The sequence below is a fragment of the Lissotriton helveticus genome, chromosome 9 (genome assembly GCF_964261635.1).
Source record: "Lissotriton helveticus chromosome 9, aLisHel1.1, whole genome shotgun sequence".
NCBI lineage: Eukaryota > Metazoa > Chordata > Amphibia > Caudata > Salamandridae > Lissotriton > Lissotriton helveticus.
The window spans coordinates 487,698,060-487,714,729 of NC_136070.1; the positions used below are offsets into that span (position 1 = coordinate 487,698,060).

At 52.6% G+C, this 16,670-nt stretch overlaps 1 protein-coding gene across 3 annotated transcripts in view; it reads left to right on the top strand.

Moving 5' to 3' along the window:
- The window catches only part of PPP2R5E (protein phosphatase 2 regulatory subunit B'epsilon), a 445,062-nt gene that overhangs the window by 187,745 nt on the left and 240,647 nt on the right, over nucleotides 1–16,670 (top strand). For all 3 annotated transcript variants that reach the window (XM_078660324.1, XM_078660322.1, XM_078660323.1), the window contains exon 8: nucleotides 1,575–1,683. In XM_078660324.1, coding sequence (XP_078516450.1) covers nucleotides 1,575–1,683 — 109 coding nt within the window. The remainder of the gene's footprint in view (nucleotides 1–1,574; nucleotides 1,684–16,670) is intronic.

Sequence of the window (16,670 nt, forward strand, 5' to 3'; positions counted from 1 at the left end):
GGTGCTCAGTTTGACAGCACATTCTATTTGACAGAAGTCTAAATGACATGCAAAATCCACAAAAACGGATTGAAAAAGCTAATTGCAGGAAGGAAAATTGAACAGTCTGTGGAATAAAATAAAGCAACCAAGTTAATAGATTGAATTCGCCCAAATTATCTCCAATCCCGTGCCCTTAAAGATTGATGAGACCCATCTCATATTTCACAAGTCCAGAATAAATAGAATAGTGTAAACCCCCACCCCCTCACCAGCAACAGGGTCAACATTTTCTGAGCAAAGTTAGTTGCCAGTATAACCTTAAATGACGAAATGCAGAGATATAGCCGAGAATCACTAAAATAAACCGGTCTCCCATCTAATTTTGGAAGTCTCAAGCAGGCATCACTTGAGCAAAGTATCTGCCCTAAACCATGTCTTTACTGTTTAGCACTAAATAGCCACAGTTTTCAAAGGAATTACTAATGCCCTTAAACACTGTTTCACAGCCTCAACTAGCCTGCTGCAATCTCACATATTCCCATACCTATTCCTCGATACCCCTGTGTGTCGTAATGCCTCCTGATCTTCCTGGAGCCATATGTTTAGCCACCATATGTCCTCTGTGAGCCACTCAGTTCTGCCACTGCTAACACGGTCATTGACTGCTAAGATATCGCTCTTGCCAGGAATTCAACCTTTCATATCTTATCACTTTTGTCCCCGAGAATGAAAAAATATATTTCCTTATACAGAGTTTGATGTACCACAGCTACGTAGGTGTATTTCCTTTCAGTCTTTTATTGAAACTCTTTTATCAGACTTTCTGCATCTAATAATTTTCTCATAAAAACTAAACCATCCCTGCCCAAGCCACTCCATCTGTCTTTCCTTTCATTTATGATTGAGTTGAAGCCTGAGAAGGATTTTATGTCTCTAAAAAGATGCTTAAAAAACACTAATTTATTTCTCTCTAGTTCGTAATCAAAGCCCTGTGGCTATCTATCTTAACAGTCCCCATATGTTGTCTAGTATATTACATAAATGAATGAATGAATGAGATATAACTTGTATTGCGCTACTTAGCCCAAAGGGCGTCAAGGCGCCTAACCCAAAGAGAATCCACATAGCAAACTTATTGATAGGCCTTAATGAAGCACCACGTTTTTAGTTTTTTTCTGAAGAGAGACATAAACAAACCGTTTACCCTCAACAAAACTTGCTTCTGGGTAGCCAAACAAATCATCAGTTTGAAGATAAATAGAAAGAAGGAAAACACAAGCTACATGTTTCAGTAGCATGCATTTATTTTTTCTATAACTTGCTTTGCCCTGTCTGTCCAGCCTTTATCAGTCCTAGGACTTCATGTTAGCATTGTCCCCTAAACAGTTTGGATAGAATTGCAACACAACAGCAATTGCAGTATGTTTCAGATTGTATTCTTTGCGAAGCTTCATTAAACAAATTATTAAAAGGTATTATTGGTTATGTTAAAACTATTTGTAATTGGGGTGTTTCAGGGAATTTTTTTGCACATTTTAGTTTGGCAGTGAGAGTGTCAGTTTTCTAGTTAACATTTCTGTTTTTACTTCTAGCATTATCAATGGTTTCGCATTACCTCTTAAAGCAGAACATAAACAGTTTCTTGTGAAAGTGCTGATTCCCTTACATACTGTAAGGAGTTTATCGCTATTCCATGCACAGGTAGGATTATAAAGTCTTTATTTTTGCTCTATCAAAAAGAAGTCTGATTTTAATTTTAAGAAATCTGATTGCACATAGGGAACTTCCTCCATTTCAGAGTCACTGAAATTTAATCCGCAGGTTATACCAATGTGGTTTTACATTTCTGTCGATGTCTTTATTAATGTTGACCAGTTACTGCTGGGACACAAGTGACTTTTCATAGTGTAAAATAGGTGATCACTTTAGGCTAGCTCCATTACACAGTTTTAGCTTGCAAGCTCAATTGATGTTCTTAGAATGATTTCAGATAGTAAAATGTCAATATTTAAATCTGCTTGTCTTTTTACACGATACCAGCTTTATAAATAAATCTGGTCATCAGAGGAGGGTGGTGAAACTAAAACTCCGAAGGAATTTTGCTTGGGTGGGTTCACTGGCCGATGTTGAATCACGTTGTGCTGCTCAGGAGAGTGGTTTGATTTTACTTGACTTTACCCAAGCTGGAAGCCAGTGGAACTTGCTCCACTACTTTTGAGGAAAGCCAATATGGATCAGACACATTCTTTCAAAGCTCGCTTACTCTTGTGACAAATTGTAAAAATGCCCCATTTGAACATGCCACAGGGGGTTTGTCCAGGATAACTATTGGCTTGCACAATGAAAGGGCTACCTGAACATGCCGGTCAATTACACATGTTAATGAATGCATCAATTTAATGACAAGTTCAGATACCCCAGAAGATTCCTTCTAGCAAAGATAGAATACTGTGCTATAGCAATCCTATCTAGAATAGCTGCTAAAGCTTAAATGAATGGTTTATAGAAGTTTTAAGTCTGATACAAAACTACATTGGCATTGACTTTCTAACAAGTACAAGCCTGGGAACTCCGTATGGTCAGCCACTGCACCAAAGAACTCGTATCACTTCTTTCCCTTGCGCCTTATTGATTCAAGAAAGATGTCCTTAAAGCTTTTTCTGATTGGTGAAAAACCGAAGAGCCAAGAGGGGTGCCCTTCTGTTCTACATCGAATACCAAAGTTTAATTTGCTACTTGTATGGTATCACACCCTTTTCTTCAGACCTAATTTGATGTGTGGGGTTATGCTGTTAGGCTTCAAAACCTGAGGGCTTTCCAACTGATTTGGAGAATGTCAGTTTCCAATCACTCTTCATGCGCTAGACCAGTGTTGATGCCATCCAGGGTGGGTGCAGTCATGAGTTTGGAAATACCCGGGAACTTCCCGATCACTCCTGCTGATAAGTATGTTCTGATAAAGACATCTAGCTGCAGGCTCCTTACCTTAGTGTTTCAAAATCATCCTGTGTGCCCAGTGCACCCCCATTTTTTTGCTGACTAGTACTGGTGGTAACTGACTCTCCCTGGGCTCTGCCTAACGAGGCCCACGGCCAGTGATGTGGTGAAAACACACACATACGTGAGGATACACTATATATCTGAAAGAGACAGTTAGTTGTAGATTCCTTACCTTAGAATTTCCCCAGGTGTCAGACTGGATCTGGAGGTTTTTCTTTAGCAGTATCCCTCCTGCGTGTCGGTAGATGGCGTCTGTCGACTCAGCATCATGGTCGCCTGGATGACATCACAGTGCCTACTTAGATGCTGCCCCTGCGCCCTGACGTTAGTTGTTTCTTTTTCCGCGCCAGCCTTGTGCAGATCCGGAGAGAGCTACCCCATAGCCACTTTTTGGCTAGCCTGTTTCCGATGTTTTGTCAGCAACTTTTTGTGTATCGACTCTTGGTGTGCGAGGGATGTTCCAGCATTGGACCGGTTTCAAGCCTTGCGGGTCTTGTCACAGGATGTAATCAGTGGCTGACACGCAACTCGTGCACTTGTGGTTTCTGGAGCACGACCACGACTCAAAGTCATGCTCTGACTACAGGGCCATAAATCCTAAGACTTTGCAGGAGCTTTCCCGGAAGTTGTTGAAGGTCCGGCGGTCGGCTCTGTGTCGCTCCCAGTCGGGTTCAAGTGGAAGGTCACGAGGCTGTTCGCGGAGCTCCCACTCCTTGTCGCACTACAAGTCGTCGAGGTCTTCGGGTAAGTCCAAACACAAAAAAAAGGACAAGTAGTATAATCGCTCTTCACCTTCTCCCCGTCGGTCGGCTGACGCTACGCAGGATTCGGAGCTTCGTCGCTCTGGTGCCTGCTTCAGGGACGACTCTGCGCCTGCATCCATTTCCGGGAGCCGTAGCGTCCCCTGTCCAACTTACACAGTTTTACGAGGCCTTACACCTCATCTTTGGGCAGCCTGACTCTGCCGGCACACCTCCAGGCCCGCGGCGCGTGGCATTGGTCCTGGGTTTGATGCCGGCGGCATCCAAGGGACCCCCATGGATCCAGGCCTGGATCGGAGGATATCGGTCGATCTCGTTCGACCATCTCCGGCACCGTTCCAGACAACGATGCTGCCCCCATCTTCATCCCCGAATTGTAGCCGGACCGATGCCATCGGGTACTTTAGTTCCCCTGTTCATCCCTGGTGTTCGCTATCGACCAGAGCGTGGTGATGAGGACGGGGAGGGGTGCTGGACTCTTTAACTGACCAGCTGGAAGAACTGGACTGGCGAGAGGACCTGGGTGATGCTAGTGGTCTGGACACTTCCCCAGACACTAGCTTGCTTTCTCCCCCTACCGGTGCTTCAGAGGAGGGAGCGTCCTATGTTGTGGTGGTGTCAAGGGCGGCCGAGGTCTTAGGCCTTGAGCTCCCTTCAGTGGCAGTCAGAATAACCGCCTGACAGAGGTGCTTCAGCCTGCGACATCCACTTCTGAAACCCTATTGCCGTTTAATGAAGCCCTTACTGCTTACCTGTTCCTGTGGTCGAGGATGATTGCCCACCGCCTGGCCTCGGGCGACCCAGTGTTCCTAACCCAACACCCTTCCCTAGAGAGCTCGTGGTCCAAGCCTCTTCAAGGGCCCCAACAGCGCTGGGGTGCCTGGCTTCACCTTGAGGTTGCCCAGGAGTGGACATTTCACAGGGAAAAGCCAGGAAGGGTTCCACAGCGGTATGCGTACAGCGCCAGGAAACCCCAGTTGGGGTATAAGTGCGCTTTACAAGTACAAAATTAATTTCATTTCATTCAAGGGCACATTCCCTTCTGCCCTTCCAGATATGGAATCCATGAAGCTGGACCATCTTGGGAAGCGTATGTTCTCTGCCTCCAGCTTGGCACCTCTGTCCGTGACTACTGCGTGCCTTTTGGGCTGATACTTCCATACTATCCGGGATACGGTTGTGCAGGTGCTGCCTCAGTGCCCGGAGGAGGCCCGGGCCGTTCTCTCCTAGGCAGTGGCTGATGGGAGAGACGTAGCCAAATTCATGATCAGATGTGGACTGTATACCACCGACTCACAAGGGCAGAATGATTGCCACGTCAGTAGTCCATAGTCTGGTTGAGGACATCTGGCTTTTCGGGGGATGTCCAGTCAGCTTTGATGGACATGCCCTTTCATGGCCATCGTCTGTTTGGCAACAGAGCAGACCTGGCGTCGGAGCGCTTGAAAGATTCTCTGGCTACGGCCAGATCTTTGGGCCTCGCTGCTCTTTCTCGCCCACTCCAGTCTGCTTTTCGTCTCTTTCAAGGCTACGGATAGGGCACCCAACCATGTCCGGCTCAGTCTAGCCACCAGCTCTTTTAAGCTGCTGAGCATCTGCTTGGCAGCGCATGTGGGACCCAGCGACCTCGCAGGTCTTGGAGCCAACGGGCGAGCCAGTCCAACCTCAAACCTTCCTAGTCCGATGTTTCAGGCCCATCAATGGCCAGTGGGAGGCAGGGTTCGTCATCACCTCCTACAATATGCGGTAAACTGTCTCGACTCATAAAGATGGGTCACATGGTTTCAAAGATATACAAAATCCTCTCCCCAAACTCACAAAAATCTCACAGGAAATGGGAAGTATCTTGGGGAAAAAGAACAAAACTCTACCAACATACCATTTGACTGGGGGAAGATAGACCTGACCCCTTTTTCTAACAAAATCTCACCGATACTTTCTCAGACCAAGTTAATGCTAATAAACAGAACGTATTGGTCCCCAGAGAAACTCTTTAAACTCAAGCTCATTGACAGCCCCTCATGCTGGAATTGCAAGTCTCAGGTGGGTGACTTGGCTCACATTCTCTTTCATTGCCCGTTGCTACAATCCTATTGGGATAAAAATGTATAATTACATTAAAAAAAACTTTCATTACCGCCCTACCAGAGAATTCGCCTATGTCTTATTAGGGGCCATAGACCCGCAGCTAGGGAATGATCACGATCGGCACCTAATGGATCTTATGCTTACACCTGTGTGTAAAGTTATTCTAAGTAAATGGAAGAGTGCCAATGAAGTCTCCTATAAATTGTGGCAGGAGTGGCTGTTCTCACAAAGCGGTGCGGACAATGAAACACTTCATACTTCACCGTGGCGTAAATCGCACAATAAACTTTGGAATTCACTTGATTCCTCAGAACTATGCTGTTCGAGGCATGTGGGCTGCTAAATTCATATCTTAGCATTAGATCGCCGCCTAGTGTTGGGCTCGGATGATTGCACATTGTTGTCCTGGAAGAGTCTTCGAAGTATCCTGAGATAGGTGGCTCCTCCCCTGGACTACAGTGCGCATGGGCATCGGCTCCATCCCCAGATTGTTTTTTTCCGCCATTGGGTTCGGATGTGGTCTCGACGTCTTACTGTCGGAACCAAGTAAAACTATCTTTTACCGGCCAAAAGGCCTCGATTTTCTTGCGTCGGTATTGTCTGCGCTCGGTCTCGAGTCTTCCGTCTCTTGAAGCCGGAATAAGCGGAGTTTTCTTCGCTTTCTAAACTTTGAGGCCTTCTCATCGCGACACGACAGCAAGCCTTTACGGACATGGAGCGGAGCCCGTTCAAGTACTGCCCGCTCTGTGGGTCTAAGTACCCACACATCGATCTACACCCTGTGTGTAACAAGTGCCTTTCACCGGACCACGACGACGGCGAGTGCAAGGCCTGTGCACAGTTCCGCTCCAAGAAAACTCTCAAGCTTCGGCGCGCGGTGCGCTTGGAAGCTAGGCAAGCGGCCCCAGATCCGGAGAACATCTTCGGCGACCCGGAGGAAGAGGTCCAGGGTCACCTTCTACAAATCTCCCCATCACAGACGGAGGTCGAGGCGGATCCGGGAGACGACGACGGAGTCGCGGGTCAGGTCCTCGAATACGTCGAAGAGGTAGGAGACGACGATGAGATTTATGGGGCCGCGGCGGACAGCTCTGCGGACGAGCTCTGCCCCGAAAGTTTCGAGGACGACCGGGACACGGGATCGCCTGTCGGCCTTACCCTGGACCCGTTGCCGCAAGCCACAGCCCCGCCTTCGGGCCCGGCTACGGACTCACTTGCTGGGCACAATGTTTCGAAACCGAAACTGAAAACGTCGGGGTCGTCAACACCTAAAATGGCCGACCCGAAATCGAAACTGAAACCAAAGGACTCGAGTGTCCCTAAGATGGCTGCCGTGCCTGTGAAGAAGTCGGTGCCCGTCACCCCGTCGGCTCCGTCGACCTCCGGTCCGCAGAAGCCGAGGAAGTCTGTCGATTCCGATGCTCCGAAATCGAAGCAGACGCCCGAGGAAGGGGCCCCCAAGAAAGATGGTCGGCACGGATCAGCGGCTCCGGCGCCGTCCAAGCCCGCCAAGGTCGGCTCCAAAGAGGCTACGCCCAAGAAGTCGGCGCCCCGGCCTCAAGATTCGGAGGAGCCGAAGAAGGTTTCCACGCCCAAACCGCACAAGGCCCGCGAGGACGTCGGATCCGAGGGACCGCTCAAAGCATCCTTGTCGGCGACGAAACCCACTGGCAGTGTACCGTCCCCCATTGCGGAGTCACTGCAGAGAATCAGGGAGAAAGCCTTTGCTCCATCGGCTCCGATGCCATCACCGCAGCCGCAAAAGGACGCTCCGGCTAAGCCTTCTGGGAAACTCCTTTTTCTCTTGCCACCTAAGGAGGCGCCGAAAGCGTTTTCGACGAAATCGGCTCCGAAACAGGGTTCCTCGCTGCCTGACCCTCTTCCACGTCGTGTACTCGAATCGGAAGACGACTCAGAGCACTTCATCGATGCTGCCACCGGCAAGCTGACCCTCTATAAACGGAAGATCACTTCGGAGCCGGTGGACCCCTACGTCATCCCGTTGAAGAAGAAGAGGGTGCCCCTTGACGCCTTAGGCCTCACGGAACCGATACAGCCTCCTCCTAGACGGAGCCCTACTCCCTCCCCAGAACACTCTGTGGGTGAGGAAGTTGATGAGGATGAACAGTACAATTTCCCCATCGATGAACCTGATGTACAACCAGATTCATACGACGACACTGGTGACCAGGACACCCAAGGTGCGGGCCAAGACCCACAGACCTTTAATGCACGTGCATCCCCGACTGAGGACTCAGCAGGATTTCATGCACTAATTGAACGGGCGGCGGCCAATCATGATGTGGACATGCATGCCGACCCGGTTGAGGAAGACTTCCTTTTTGACACCTTTGCCATATCTGAAAGGACAGTAAAGACACTTCCTATGCTGAAAGGTGTTCTCAAACATGCTGGAGACATTTTTAAGGAGCCTACGAGGGCTAGAGTGGTCAACCCTCGCATTGAAAAGAAGTACAGGCCTGCTCCTGCGGACCCCGTCTACATCCGGGGACAATTGCCACTGGACTCTCTTGTGGTTGCCAATGCCAGGAAACGTGCCAACTCCCAGACAACGGGTGAAGCTCCTCCCCCGGATAAGGAGTCCAAAGTGCTTGAGGCAGGAGGCAAAAGAGTGGCTGCACAAGCGGCAAACTTTTGGCGCATCGCAAATACACAGGCGCTCCTGGCGCGTTATGATAGGGCGCACTACGACACCCTAGAACAGATTATACAACACCTGCCCCCACAGTTCCAAGAAGGCACCAAGATGCTTATTGAGGAAGGAAAGCTAATATCAAACGCAGCTATCAAGTGTGCACTTGACGCTGCGGACACAGCTGCTAGGGCTATCAACACTAGCGTTATGCTGAGAAGACAAGCCTGGCTCCGCATCTCAGGGTTCAAGCAGGATATTCAGACAACAATTCTGAATCAGCCAGTCAATCCTGATAGTCTGTTTGGTCCGGATGTTGACACCACCCTAGAGAAGATAAAGAAGGACACGGAAACTGCTAAGTCTATGGGGGCCCTGCAGTCCCAACAGTTTCGTGGCAGCAATTTTCGTCGCTCAGGTGCACGTGGAGTCACCAGAGGACAGATGGGTCAACAATCCCAGTTCTCCAAAGGTGGGGCGCAATCCTCGTTCACTAAGCAGAACAAGGGAGGTTATAGGAATAACAGCAACAGAGGTCGCGGCAGAGGAAACAACAGCTCCCGCACCTCGACTCCAAGCAAACAGTGACTTTCTGTCACTGCCCCCCGACCACCTAACACCTGTCGGGGGGAGACTGCAGCAGTTCCTGCCCGTCTGGAGAAACATCACCACAGACAGGTGGGTGCGTCAACTGATCCAAAATGGTTATTGCCTAGAGCTGAAATCCACTCCACCCAACATCCCACCGAGGCAAAGGCCTATGTCCGCAGAGCATTTGCTCTTATTGCAGCAGGAAGTAGTGGCGATGCTGCAAAAAGGCGCAATCGAGCTCGTGCCGGTGGGGGAGGAAGGCACAGGGGTATACTCCCTGTACTTCCTTATTCCAAAGAAGGACGGTTCTCTCAGGCCCATTCTCGATCTACGTCCCCTCAACCTGTACATACTGTCAGAGCATTTCCATATGCTTACACTGCAGCAGATTCTTCCCTTGCTAAACCAGGGAGACTTCTTAGCGACCTTAGATCTCAAGGACGCTTATTTCCACATTCCACTACACCCGTCACACAGGAAATACCTAAGATTCACTATTCAAGGCAGGCACTACCAGTTCAAGGTCCTGCCCTTCGGAGTCACTACGGCCCCGAGGGTGTTCACCAAGTGTCTAGCGACAGTGGCGGCGCACCTCAGGAGGCAGAATATCCATGTCTACCCCTACCTAGACGACTGGCTCGTACAAGCCAAGTCAGAGCAACAGTGCGCCGCAGACATGTCGACTACAATTCACCTTCTTCACGATCTGGGTTTCTCCCTAAATTACCCAAAATCGCATCTTCAGCCGGCACATGTCCGGCAGTTCCTGGGTGCTACGATCAACACCCTAACAGCCATGGCTCAGCCAAACCAAGTCAGAATCGACAGCATTCAGTCACTGATCCAACGATTCCGACCGAGACACTCCCTGCCAGCGAGAGTGTTCATGCAGTTGATCGGCATGATGGCCTCCTGCATCTTCATAGTCCCTCACGCACGGTTGCATATGCGCCCGCTCCAGGAGTGCTTAGCGAATCAGTGGACACAGGCTCGTGGGCAATTGACAGACCTAGTGTTGGTTACCAGTCGGGCATACGACTCTCTGCATTGGTGGACTCCACACAACCTTTGCAAGGGCCGACTGTTCCACGAGCCCGTGCCGCAGATTGTCCTGACGACGGACGCATCCCTCCAGGGATGGGGAGCACATGTGCTCACTTACACGGTGCAGGGACTATGGACGACGCAGCAACAGAAGATGCACATCAACTATCTGGAACTGATGGCAATCTTCATGGCGCTCAAGTCCTTCATTGTACATCTGAGCAACAAGGTCGTGCTAGTCCGGACGGACAACATGACCGCGATGTACTACATTCAAAAGCAGGGAGGCACCCACTCGCCACAGCTGTCTCATCTGGCTCAGAGCATGTGGAAGTGGGCCATTCAGAGGAACATTTTCCTCATGGCAGAACACCTCCCGGGCAAGGACAATCAGATGGCGGATCTGCTCAGCAGATACAGCCATCAGATGCACGAGTGGGAGATACACCCTTCTGTTCTCCACCCGTACTTCCAGCAGTGGGGTCATCCGGAGATAGACCTGTTCGCAACAAAGGAGAACGCAAAATGCCGACTCTTTGCCGCCAGGTTCCCTCACCCACAGTCGCAGGGGAATGCGATATGGATGAACTGGTCAGGCAAATTTGCATACGCTTTTCCGCCGGCCCCTCTAATACCGCTGGTCGCAAGAAAGCTAAGGCAGCACTCCATGACTCTCGTCCTGGTTGCTCCAACGTGGGCACGTCAAGCTTGGTACACCACGTTCCTCGAACTCTCAGTGGTGCCGCATCAAAGACTGCGCCTCACACCCAGTCTTTTGACGCAGAACCATGGAGACATTCAGCATCCAGATCCGCGACAGCTCAACCTGGCGATCTGGCTCCTGAAGTCCTAGAGTTTGGATACCTTAACCTGCCTCCAGAATGCATGAGTATCATCAAGGAGGCGAGGAAACCTACTACTAGAGCATGCTATGCTGCTAAGTGGAAGCGTTTTGTCATCTATTGTACGTCCAATGACATCAACCCGCTAGATGCATCTATTCCCAACATCATCTGCTATCTGTTACATCTCTACAAGTGCAATCTGGCGTACACTTCCATTAGGATACATCTCTCAGCCATAGCGGCTTATCTTCAGAACAGGCAGCACCTCTCTGTCTTCAGAGTGCCCGCCATTAAAGCCTTCCTTGAAGGTCTGAAGAGAGTCATTCCCCCAAGAACTCCACCAGCTCCGGTGTGGAACCTCAACGTCGTTCTCACCAGACTGATGGGGCCACCATTTGAGCCACTGCACTCGTGTGAGCTCCAATTCCTTACGTGGAAAGTGGCCTTTCTGATAGCTATTACGTCTCTGAGGCGTGTCAGTGAGTTGCAAGCGCTCACCATACAAGAGCCGTTCATTCAAATTCACCCAAATAGGGTAGTGCTACGCACTAACCCTAAATTCCTCCCTAAGGTGGTGTCACAGTTTCATCTTAACCAAACTATCGACTTACCAGCATTCTTTCAAAACCCGCAAACGGTGGCGGAAAGAATGCTCCATACCTTAGATGTACGGAGGGCGTTGATGTACTACATAGACAGAACACAACCCTTTAGAAAAACAAAACAACTCTTTGTTGCCTTCGCACCACAACACAAAGGCAACCCGATTTCCAAAGCAGGCATAGCCAGATGGATTGTTAAGTGCATCCAGATATGTTATCAAAAAGCCAAGCGCACTTTAACAGTACCCCCCAGAGCACACTCCACACGCAAACTGGGGGCATCCATGGCTTTCCTAGGGAACATTCCTTTAGAGGATATTTGCAGAGCAGCCACGTGGGTCACACCACATACCTTCACGAAACACTACTGTGTTGATGTGCATTCCAAACAGCAAGCAGCTGTAGGACAGGCTGTTCTCAAGACACTTTTTCAGGTTTCTGCAGCTGGCACGGGCAACCGCCGCTGATGGAGGGACTGCTATGTATTCTATGCTAAGATATGAATTTAGCAGCCCACATGCCTCGAACTGAATATGCTACTTACCAGTATGCATCTGTTCTTGGCATGTAGGGCTGCTAACATTCATATCGCCCGCCCTCCTCCCCGGTGCCTGTCGCAGCTGCAGATATACTATTGTATTTATTTCATTAGCATGGACATCCTTTACACTTTCACTCCATCTCCTGCCACAATGGCGAAAAACAATCTGGGGATGGAGCCGATGCCCATGCGCACTGTAGTCCAGGGGAGGAGCCACCTATCTCAGGATACTTCGAAGACTCTTCCAGGACAACAATGTGCAATCATCCGAGCCCAACACTAGGCGGCGATCTAATGCTAAGATATGAATGTTAGCAGCCCTACATGCCAAGAACAGATGCATACTGGTAAGTAGCATATTCAATCACCCGCCATGAGCCTTTGATAAGTAGTTACCATTCTATGTTCCACAATTTGACTCGGTCATACCTCATTGGGCGCAGATATATTTTCCTGTCACTGTTGCACCATCTTGCATAGGGCTATGATAGCTATTGTCATCTTTATTCTTTTGTTCTTTCCTTTCTCCCGTGTTCCTTTTATCTTGTGACCATCTTTTCACGGTTGATGCCATTATGATTGTGTACAGTGCCTATTGTTTTAATCTGAAAGAAACAGGTTAGTATTAGATTCCTTACCTTAGAATATCCCCAGGCGTCAGTCTGGATCCGGAAACTTTTGCGTAGCAGTACCCCTGCGCGTCGGTAGGCGTCGTCTGCAGGCGTCCCCTGCGGCTCCGCGTCGTCGGCGTCGTGCGCCGTGATGACGTCGCTGGAGTATATAGACGCCGCCTCTGCGCGCTGACGTCAGTTCTTCTTTTTTCCGCGCCAGTTAGCGCAGATCCGAAGAGCAGTACTCCGGTCTTTTGACCAAGTTTTTTTTTTGTTAACTCTAACTCTTTCTTCAGGTGCCGGTAGGATGCCCGGGTTTAAGAGTTGCGACGGGTGCGACCGCATGATGTCGGTCACCGACCACCATCGACTCTGCCTCCGGTGTCTGGGCGCGGACCACGACGTGGAGTCCTGCGTCGACTGCCGGGCCTTGACTAGTAAAGCTAGACGGAAGCGGTCCCGCAAGCTGCTCGAGCTCCGAGTGTCGGCCCCGCGTCGAGAGCGGTCCCGGTCCGGTCGGAGGTCGAGGGAGCGGTCGAGGGAACGATCGCGGAGCCGCCATGAGCGCTCCGGGAGTCGCCACCATTCCTCCGGTTCATCAGGTAAGCGACACAAGAAGTCGGGGCGTCGTCATCGTACCCCCGACTCCCCCCGACGCCCGCGTGATGCGGCCGGGGGTTCGGGTGGCCCCTCCCCCCCTCCCCCGCGGCCCCGCGTGGGTCGCCGACGCCGTCTGCCCCATACCCGTCGGTCCCTGGGGAAGGCGCGTCGAGATTGAGGAGTTCCTCATGGCTATGAGGGCGATGTCTCCTCCGGCGGGGCCTACGGCACCTGCGGGACCGTCGGTCCCGTCTGGGGGCCCGAGCGGTTCGGGTGCACCTGCTCCGACGCCGCCGGGTGCTCCGGCCCCGGCGCCGCCGGCAGCTCCGGCCCCGGCGCCGCTGGGCCCTTCAGGGTCGTCGCCGGCTGGTCCACCGGCCTCTCCGGCGCCGATTCCATTGGGGCAACCCGTGGTGCCGCCTCCGCGCGGCGCCGTGACTCCGCCGTCGGTTCCGGCCGGCGTCGGGTCCCCGGCGCCGGCGCCGCGCGGCGCCACCCCCGTTCCCTCTCTGACTCCTGACGCGGAGTCGGACCGGCATCGTCCGACGCCGAGTCCGGCGCCGTTGGGGCCCATTGGCTCCGAGGAGCCGGTCTATATCGTCGACTCGAACTATGGCGATGAGGACGATTATGGAGAGGGTTGGGAGGGGTCTGAGGACCCTTTGTCACGAGCCTGCCAGTATGACGTGGACTGGGTAGGTGACTTAGGTGATGCCAGTGGTCTGGACGAGTCGCCCAACCCTGGGTTTGTCTCGCCTTCCCCTGTGGCGTCGGAGGCGGGGGCTGCCTATTCGGTGGTCCTGATGAGGGCTGCCAAGGCCTTGCGCCTTGAGCTCCCCGTCGCTAAGGTGAAACCTAACATCCTCACCGAAGTATTTAAACCGCAGTCATGCCCACAGGAGCCTCTGCTGCCGTTTAATGAGGCCCTGACGGATGTCCTTTTGGGCACCTGGTCCAGGCCCGCTTCCGGTGCACCGGTTGACCGAAACGTTGCCAGGCGTCACCGTCCATGTTCGGACGACCCTGCCTTCCTCTCCACCCATCCCTCCCCGGAGAGTCTGGTGATCCAGGCCTCCACTTCCCAGTCCGCATTCCCGTCGGCCCCGCCCGATCGGGAATCGAAACGATATGACCAATTTGGCAAGAAGGTCTTTTCGTCTTTGAGTGCTGGACTGCGGTCTTGCAATACCGCATGCCTCTTGGGCCGCTACACCCACTCTCTGTGGGATACGGTCGCGGAGTGTCTGCCGCAATGCCCGCAGGAGGTGCGGGACAAGCTCAACCAGGCCTTGGTTGAAGGCCGGGACGCGGCGAGGTATTCGATAAGGTGTGGTCTTGACACGACCGACTCGCTGGGACGGGCTATGTCCACGACGGTGGCGATTCGTCGCCATGCCTGGCTGAGATCCGCCAACTTCTCGCCGGATGTCCAGAATGCCCTCATGGACATGCCTTTCGATGGCAGTCGCCTGTTCGGTGACAAGGCGGACAACGCGCTTGAGCGCTTCAAGGACTCCAGGGTCACGGCCAAGTCCTTGGGTCTTTCGACCCAGCGCCAGCAAACGGGTTCGTTTCGCCCCTTTCGTGGCCAAGGAAGGGGCGGTCCCACACGTGCTGCCAGCCACGCGCCGCAGAACGCTCCCCAGCGCGGTGGCGGCTGTGGATTCCGCCGTGGTGGCGGTAGGGGGCAGCGGCGAGGTCAGTCCACACCTCCCCCCTCAGCAGCCTCCAAATCTTCCTAGTCCGAGCTTTCGGGCCCATGTGACGCCAGTGGGTGGCAGGGTTCGCCATCACCACTCCCGCTGGCGCGCGATTACATCGGACAGGTGGGTGCTGCAGCTCGTCCGAAGGGGCTACTCCCTCCCCTTCGAGTCCACTCCTCCAGCCATGCCACCGCAGAACCACCGTGTGTCGGGGGACCACTTGACACTTCTGCAGGAGGAAGTTACGGCCCTCTTGGCCAAGGGGGCCATCGAGCGCGTTCCTGGGCCAGAAGTAGGGTGTGGTTGCTACTCCCACTACTTTCTGGTGCCCAAGAAGGACAAAGGAGGCCTGCGTCCTATCTTGGACCTACGGAACGTCAACGGCTTCCTCCGGAAGGAGAAGTTCAAGATGTTGACTTTGGCTCAGGTCTTGGCTGCTCTAGACCCACAAGACTGGATGGTAGCGTTGGACTTGCAGGATGCGTATTTTCACATCCCCGTCCTGCCGGCCCACCGGCGTTACCTGCGGTTCACGGTCGGCCACGAGCACTTTCAGTTTATCGTGCTCCCATTCGGCCTTACCAGCGCCCCACGGGTGTTCACGAAAGTGATGGCGGTGGTCGCAGCTCATCTGCGCCGGTTAGGGGTTTCAGTCTTCCCCTACCTCGACGACTGGTTGTTGAAGGCGGGCTCGCCCCAAACAGTCGTCCACCACCTTCAGATGACGGCAGACCTCCTGCACGAGCTGGGGTTTTCCATCAATGTGCCGAAATCACACCTGTGTCCCTCTCAAAAGCTCCTTTTCATCGGAGCGGTTCTCGACTCGGCGCAGTTTCGGGTTTATCCTCCGGAACGGCGGGTCCGGGATATTCAGGCTCTGATTCCCATCTTTCAGCCGTTATCCCGGGTTTCGGTCAGGTTGACGCTGCGGCTTCTGGGGCTGATGGCCTCCTGCATCCTACTGGAGCATCACGCCAGGTGGCGGATGCGGGCTCTGCAGTGGGACCTGAAGTTTCAGTGGGCCCAGCATCAGGGCAACCTATCCGACCATGTCCTGATCTCGGAGGGCGCTGCGAGACAGTTGCAGTGGTGGCTTACGGACCGCGATTGGGTCGGAGGCAGATCCCTCTCCCTTCCCCAACCGGAGCACGTAGTTGTGACGGACGCGTCCCTCCAGGGCTGGGGTGGCCACTTGGGAGAGGCAGAGATCAGAGGCATCTGGTCTCCGGCGGAGTCCCGGCTCCATATCAACATGTTGGAGCTGCGGGCGATTCGCCTGGCACTGAAGGCATTCCTCCCCTTTGTCAACGGGAGTGTAGTGCAGGTGTTCACGGACAACACCACCGCCATGTGGTACTGCAACAAACAGGGCGGTGTGGGGTCGTGGACCCTTTGCCAGGAGGCTCTGCGCCTCTGGCAATGGCTGGAACGTCAGGGCGTGACTCTGACGGTTCAACACCTGGCAGGTTCTCTGAACGCCAGGGCGGACGAACTCAGCCGTCGGTGCTCGGTAGATCACGAATGGCGTTTGAACTCGGACGTGGCGAACGGCCTCTTTCAGCAATGGGGAGAGCCTTGGTTAGATCTATTCGCCACAGAAGAGAACGCGCAATGTCATCAGTTTTGCGCGTTGGAGTTTCCAAGACGGC